The following is a 7,771-nucleotide window of genomic DNA, read 5'->3' as shown; positions in this document are numbered from 1 at the left end:
GCTCCGGCCACCAACGGGGGGGTGACTTGAACCGCCCCGCAACTTTCTCCCCGTGCCCCGCACCCCCGACCCGCCGCCAAAGGTAAAGCTGGAGCGAGTCCCCTCGCCAGCCTCTCACAGTGAGGCTCAAACGGAGGAGGAAAATGGGAAATGTTCACACGGAGAAGTGGTTCCCTTTGTTCTTTCATTGTTTCTACCCGAACTGGCGGATACAAGGGAATAAACACATACCTTCTCTCCTTTTTGCTCCAAAACACATACGTTCCCATCAGCTTTAAAATGCACGGTCCACTTTGGTAGCGACTACAAATGTCGGGAGAGTTTGTATTCCATTCTTTTACACTCTGCTCTTTTTAGTGTAAGATTAAGTTGCCGAGCACGTTGTTGCAAGCCCCCCGCCTTAGTGAATGGTCACGTTTAGGACCCTCCAAGTCCATCCTAATTCTGCCAGTAGAATTGAGGGTATTGGAAGTCTAAACTTTCAAAAGGAAAAGGGCCTGCATCTATCGAGCAGACCTGAAAATGCACTCAGTTCCTCACTCACTTCCACAAAATGGATATAAACACCTCACCCCAGACAACTCAATGAAATACAGATTTTAAAGCTTGAATGTAGAAAAGCTGTTGCCTCGGCTGAGATAAGCTAAAAGCAAATTGGCGTGAAGAAAATCTACCTCAGTGTATTCCACAGCGGGAATAGTCTCTGTAGTTTAAAACAAGTAAATAAGAGCATCATATAGAAATGCTAAGCCTAAAGTTAAAAGGAAAACAACCTCCGAGAGGAATATGCTACCCGGGGTGGAATGGGGAAAATTGCAATTTTTTTAAGTGTCCCTTTTTTGCAAAAATTACTGGTTTTCTTTTTTCTCCCCATGCAACCAAGGCGGGGGGGAGAGGAACCCATTTTCTGCTCTCTTTGTAGTCCAGTCGTGCATTTTGCACCCAGAAACACGGGCAGTTCCACCCAAACCTTGCTTTAATCTGATTACGACGAGATTTGCTGATACAATGAATATTTGAAATGATCCTTGTGTCTCAGTGAGTGGGAAGCATTTCCAGGCTCCCGTTTCCAAGGCTCCCTGCCGCAGAGGGAAGAGGAGCGGTGGGGAGACCCCGCTCCCCGAGGCCCCGGTGGGGTGGCAGCCAGGGGTGAGGGGGACAGCCCCCTCCTCCAGTGCCCAAGGGCGCTGGATTAATTTAGCCCAACTCCCTCAGCCGGTGGTTGGAGCAGGATCTTTAAGTGCCTTTTCCCCCTGCATCATCACGCCTTTGCCAATTGAAAAAATAAACAAATAATAGCAAAATAAATTTTAAGAAAGGGTGAGGATGCAGGCGACCCAAAGTAATTGTGGGACCGGGAGCGCATGTTGTCTCACACCCCCTCTCCTCCTCTTCCTCCCCCTCCTCCCGATGTGGCCTTAATGGCAAACTGGAAGGCCGGTTTATTTCATAGGGCCATATTACAACCAACAAGGTAAATAGGGAGTCGTGGGGGAGAGGGAGGGAGGGGGGAGGGAGCAAAAGGGGCTTTTCTTTGATAGCGTTTAATTGGAATTGAAACATTCTGGGGCTGTAAACATTCTTTATTTATTCAGCACACATAAGCGGGCATTGTTTTATCACCATCATAATTATGGTGTCCTTTAAACTGACTGATAGCAAAAGAGATAAGGGAATGCGCCTGTAGCTCCAGATCAAATCGCTGGCTCGCCCCTCTCCCCGGGTCACCAGGATCCACACGGTCCTTGGAGATGAGGAGCACCGGAAGATTGTGGCCTGGCTATCCCTTACGTCATGAAAGTGATTTGTACCACATTGCTAATTTGGTGCAATTCATAACCTCCTGATCTCCTTCGTTTGCAACTGCTTTTCAGTTTGCAGGGTACGATTTTTAAGATGTGGTTTCCCACCGTAGAAATTAGGAGTGATCACCTATGTGCAAGAGAGGATCTTGTTTCCCAATGTTTGTTGCTTTACCTTTGTCTAATTAAAAATGCAAACTTTTAGGATCCTTTCAGAACAAAGCCTCACCAAATCCCCTTTACGTCCAAGGATTTGCAAATTTATAAAGGCTGCATTGAATTCAGCATGGGTCAAGGGGCAAAAAAAGGGTAGAAGGTCACTGCATTTTGATTATGGGTCAGTAAACAACATGGCATGTAGTATGTGTCCAGAAACTCCTGCTAAAAAGTATTTTAAAACTACCATGGGTATTAAATTCAAGAAATAGTCTTAGCCCATAGTGATTATAATTTGCAGAAAATTCTAGTGTGCAAGAAACACTCCAGCTCCCATGAAAAAAATAAAACAAAACCCCCACAAACTTAAAAAGCACTTAGTAGAATTCTTCGTTGCATCTCTGTTAAAAAAAAAAAAAAAAGAGAGAGAGGAAAAAAAAAGGAAGAAAAAATGGAAAAAAGAAAAAACAACCCTGAAACTTCTGGGTATGAGAGTGTTAGCCAGATTATGATTTTTTTTTCCCAGACCGATGGCTGGTATTTCTTTGTCCTGCACATTTAGGAGATTTAGTTATACATTCTGATACGTTGTCTGACTAGAATTTAGGGCAAATTTTAGTTACTGCAGTCACATTTCACTGTCTTTAAAATAGCAGAAGGATCCTATTATACTATTCCTTGACCCTATTATATTTACATTACTGGACTCTTTGTGATAGCCTCTAGCTGCTTTCTATCTGTGTCCTTCTTGAGCAAAATATGCCTAACAGTAACTAGAAGCAGGGTCTAGTGTTAGAAATCAAGTTCTCATGTGAAATATGTATTTCCGCACAGCATCATGAAAGCAAAAGGTTTATTTAATACTTGTCAATACCTGAAGACATAGTCCAGCATTAGCAAATAATAATTATTAATAATAATAATACTCTAATAATGTGGCAATCCTATTGTGAAAACGCACGTGACCCTTAGGTTTTCCTGAAGATTTTCAGAATTCTCCCCATTAGTACAACCGCTGGTGGACATTGCTGTTGCATTTCCCAATGAAACGTTTAAAAGACTGTAAATGGTGTGTGCATTACTACCTTGCAGAAGGAAGAGGTCAGGCTAAATTGCACTGGTATTTAAACATAATCATACTATGAAAATAAATCAAAACATCACGTAAAAGGAGTATTTTAAATGTTACACACGTTTTCTTTCTGGAATGACATGGCTAAGCAGTTCCCTTTGAGCATATATATTTTAACACAAGTTTACAAAAATAAAAGTATATGATTTTCAACAAATGGGAATAGGTCTACAGCACAGTATTATGAATATTATTTTGCTCTTTCTTTCCTAATGAGGTTTATCCTTCAGCCAGACATTTTTAAGTCTGAAATACTACTGCTATAGAGTGTAGATTGCAAATTGCACGCTACTCAATGTGAAAAGGAGCGCGTTTGATTGATCGCCTCTGTGTGTGTATGCGCCCATACACACAACTCTCTGTAGCTGCGTGTGTATGTATTTGGCAAAACCGGGCATCTCTGGCATCCTTATCTTAAGAAATGTGAGACAAACATCCATTCCTTTAATCATGTTCATCTTTGATCACCAGTGAGGGTGACACAGTCCACAAAATTAACAAAGAAATTCCCTTGCTTTTGAGACATAGCTGCATATACATCTGGGTCTGCACACACATGCACATGGACGCACAAACAGGCAGGCATAGATCCCAATAAGTAAATTATGGCATAACTTTTCATGTAATTGACACCAGACACCTTTAATTTTTCATTTTCATTCTTTTGACCAGCCTTCACATTAACAATCTAAGCCATAAATGTTGGTGGCTATTGATCGCAATCCCCTGTGTGCGTGCAAATCCATTTTCAAGTCCCCTGCCTTTAATGTGCGTGTGCGTGTGCAAGGGGCCTCTGACGGCTGTTTATCAGGATCTCCCCCAGCCTGCTTCAAGACGACCCCGGATACACAACGTGTGCCGATGGCCAAGGGAAAGCACGCACACGCACACACACACACACACACACACACACACACACACACACACACAAAAAGAGCCAAACCAAATGATGGAGAAGTAAAGAAACAAAGCTCTCTTGTGTGAGATGCGGAGAAAGATATGCAACCGAAAGTCTGTGTAAGTATACGGTGGGGATGTGTATGTTGGGCGCCTGACATTTCCCAAGACTTCTCGTGGGTTTCTCCCTGCCGACATCTGGCGCTGCCTCGACCCCGGTGCTCATGGCCGCACCTTTCGGGAACCCGAGGTTTGACGAAAAGCCGTCACTAGTTTTAAACATTTGGTAGCACCGGAATTTAAAAAAAAATAAAAAATTAAAAAAAAAATTTAAAAGGGACATTTTTTAAACAGTTGCCGAATCCCACTGCCAGGCTATCACCGGCAGCGTGTGGGTGCGGGTCTGGATGCCCGTGGCTCCCTCCGTGCGAATGCACGCGTGGATTTACACGGGAATCTGACCCAGCTGAACTACCTGACAAATAAAGGACTTTTCAGCCCATCGAGCTTTTGGGTAACGTCTTCTGAGCAGCTTTCTCGGAGTTTACTGTTCCTTTACTGTTGACTCCATAGCCTTAACCTTAAAGCAGGGGGAGGAGAGCAGTAGGGAGGGGGTGGGGGTGTTCGCAGCATATAAGTACATCAGGAGGAATTTTTAAACGACCTTATTGTCTCTAGCTCTAGAAAGACCACGATGATTTCTCTTTAGCGCCAGCAGCTGTTTTCTTTCGAAACTTTGCTTTTTTTGCCTCTCACACGAGCGAGCAGGCGAAAGGCAAGGCTGGGAGATCCAGATGCGAGGAGAGGGAATGAGAACTCCGCGGATGGTCTGAGCTGTGCCGAGGCATTGTTCACTGCTGCCTCTCGGTTACGTTTAAAGGCTGAAATATCACGAGATCCACTCAATGATCCTTTTCTAATTCGAGGGACAAAATGTAATTTGCTGTAGCTCTGCTTTCTCGGATGGGAATACTATCCCTAGGTTTCAGAGGGAAGAACTAGGCATCGCGGTTCGCACACACATGGATTAAGTTGAACAGCGGCGATTACATCTGCGCTGAGAGCAACAGTAGTCCAGGGCTGACTTTTCAAATCTCAGCCCTCCGAGTTGGAGGCTCCCTTGAATAGACTTCCTCCATTCCCGGATGCACTTCTCCAAATTCCCACTTCTCTCTCGAATTCCTGGGAAATTGGGGGCTTGCCTGCATTTCGCCTTGTCATGCAAAACGGCGTTTTCACAGAGTGATTATGCGCTTTCTTTTAGCTGTACCTGACGGGGTAACACGAACTCCACGCACCATATTGCCAACACGCGGAGTGGATATTGACGTTTGCGATTGAAGATTTTTTTTTTCCTCCGTCGATTTTTTTGCCAAGTCACAGCAGTATGAGATGTCTCATTAATCTCGCGGATGTGTCTAATTCTGGATGTGCAGTGATACATAAAAGTGCTGGTGTTTGTATCCAGCGGAACACTGGATGCACGGCAGAGATTGGTGATTTTTTTTTTCGCAGCGCCTAACGTGCAAACCGCAAGCATCACTTTAACGTGACAAGGGAGAGGCATGCAGCTATCGCAACATTTGCGAGATCCTCGTTCTTGACACTCGAATAATTTAACGTTCCTAAGAAGAGGTTAAACCTTCATGCTGCTTCTTCAAATTGATTTTAAGGGGCTGCTATAAATGGAGCATCAAAAATCTTCGGCAGGGCTACTCCGAGCGGAATATGCAAACTGCGAGCTAGAAGCATCCTAGCCCGATGTAATATCGTACATTGTGTGTTCCAGCACTTTTTTTGTCATTACGTAAAGGCTCCTGGAAACACCTTGGATATTTTACATTCTCCTTTCTCTGCTGGAAGCAATCAGCACGCAGGAATCCTGACGTGGGCTCTGGGACTATAGGACATTCCAGCTCGTGATCCAGCACGGTTAATCGTGAAAAGTGTATACATTTCTGGCTTATCTATGCTTTGTTATGGGTCTGACGTGAGCTCACGTCCTCCTCCCCCCTCCTGCAATATTACTGGCAGAATTTCAGTTAAAAGTGTTATAGTATCACGGTGCGGGAACCCGTGGTATTCAGACAGCAAAAATAACCTTAGTACCCGGCTATAAAAAGCTAATTAAGCAGAAGAGGAAAATCAAGAGAAACTCGAAAATGTAAGTACTCCCTCTCGTTAACAACCGAACATTTAACTTTGGAGCCTCAGAAGGGGAAATACCAAGCTGTTCTGCACGTTTTCGCTAAGCTTCATTTTCCACACAATGCAGAATAAAACGCTAGTTTAAAGCGGCTACGTTACCGAAGGATTTTCCATCGCTACGATCAGACTTATGCCCTTTAAATTCACGGCATGCACAAAAGAGCAACGTTTGTCCAAAACAGGCTGAAAATATACGGAACGATAGGGGGAAAAAGCATACAAATCCTTCCTCCGAAGCTAGCGACGAGGAAGTCTGAGAGGGCTGAGTGTGTTTGAGCTCGGATTGTTTAATAGAAAGATTTATATACTAACTGTATTATTTACTTTGGGAGGGGAGGTGGCAGTATAAGGGTATGCTAATTAGTGGGAGATTTTTTGGGGGAAGGGGTGGAATATCAATTTTTATTGCATCACCTGTCAGGAGTGTCCAATCAGCGTTGGCTTTAGGGGAATTAATTGATGAAGGTGTCTCCGGACGAGCTCACTTCACTCTGTCATTTTATTTGTAGCTAAAGCAGCGGCGGGAATAGCAGCTGCATTTCTTTTCTCTTCCTCCCTTCACATTCCATTATCATAGTTTCCAATGGAAAAGCAGGGAATGAAAGGGAACAGGTACTGATCTTCAGCAACAACTTAGAGAAACACTTTGGCAAACCTGATTTTTAAGATTATATATTGATTGTAGTCTCACAGTATTTTTTAATTTATTTTTTTTAATTTTGTCTAAAGTTTGGCACTTCATTCACCAGGAATAACAGCCTTTGTTATATTTTATTAGCAGGATGCCTTGAGACAAATACAGCATCTGGCTGAGGATTGTGTGTGTGTGGCTTTTTCTTTTTTTTTTCTTTTTTTCTTTTTTTTTTTTCATCTCTCTCCCTCTCTGCAAATGCTGGGAATAATTTAATTCACGAAATGGGAGACCTGAAGTCGGGTTTTGAAGAGGTGGATGGCGTGAGGCTCGGCTACCTCATCATTAAAGGAAAGCAAATGTTTGCACTCTCCCAGGTTTTTACAGACCTGCTCAAAAACATCCCGCGAACTACCGTGCACAAGCGAATGGATCATTTAAAAGTAAAAAAACATCACTGCGACTTGGAGGAGTTGAGGAAACTCAAAGCCATCAACTCCATCGCTTTCCACGCTGCCAAATGCACCCTGATCTCCAGAGAGGACGTGGAAGCCCTATACACATCCTGCAAAACCGAACGGGTTCTTAAAACGAAACGGAGGAAACTAAGCCGGGCGCTGTCTGCCACCGATCTCCGGCCGGAGCTCGCTCCCCCCGACCCCTTCTCGGGCTTCTGGAAGGAGAACAAACTTTGGCTGGGTCTGAGCGACTCTCCTCGGCCGCTGCTGCCCGTCCGGAGGAAAGCTCTGCGCCCGGGGGACACAGCCTTGCTACCGGCCGCTCATCTACCTCACATTTTTAGTAAATACACTGGCCACAGCTACCCAGAAATCGCTCGGGCGCCTTGCAAATCCCCCGTAAACTATGAAACGGCGCCGGCGGTGGGCGGCTGCGCGCCCCTGCGCTCCCGTCGCCCGCTCGCCGCCGCGGCACGGCCCCGGCTCC

At 44.7% G+C, this 7,771-nt stretch overlaps 1 protein-coding gene across 1 annotated transcript in view; it reads left to right on the top strand.

Moving 5' to 3' along the window:
• Positions 1-4,666: 4,666 nt before the first annotated feature.
• SKIDA1 (SKI/DACH domain containing 1) overlaps positions 4,667-7,771 on the top strand; it is a 6,202-nt gene continuing 3,097 nt past the window's right edge. The window contains exons 1-2 of the mRNA XM_005418658.2: positions 4,667-6,151; positions 6,974-7,760. Coding sequence (XP_005418715.1) covers positions 7,111-7,760 — 650 coding nt within the window. The 5' untranslated portion in view covers positions 4,667-6,151; positions 6,974-7,110. The remainder of the gene's footprint in view (positions 6,152-6,973; positions 7,761-7,771) is intronic.

The sequence above is a fragment of the Geospiza fortis genome, unplaced genomic scaffold (assembly GCF_000277835.1).
Source record: "Geospiza fortis unplaced genomic scaffold, GeoFor_1.0 scaffold138, whole genome shotgun sequence".
Taxonomy (NCBI): domain Eukaryota; kingdom Metazoa; phylum Chordata; class Aves; order Passeriformes; family Thraupidae; genus Geospiza; species Geospiza fortis.
This window is presented reverse-complemented; position numbering and strand designations above follow the sequence as displayed.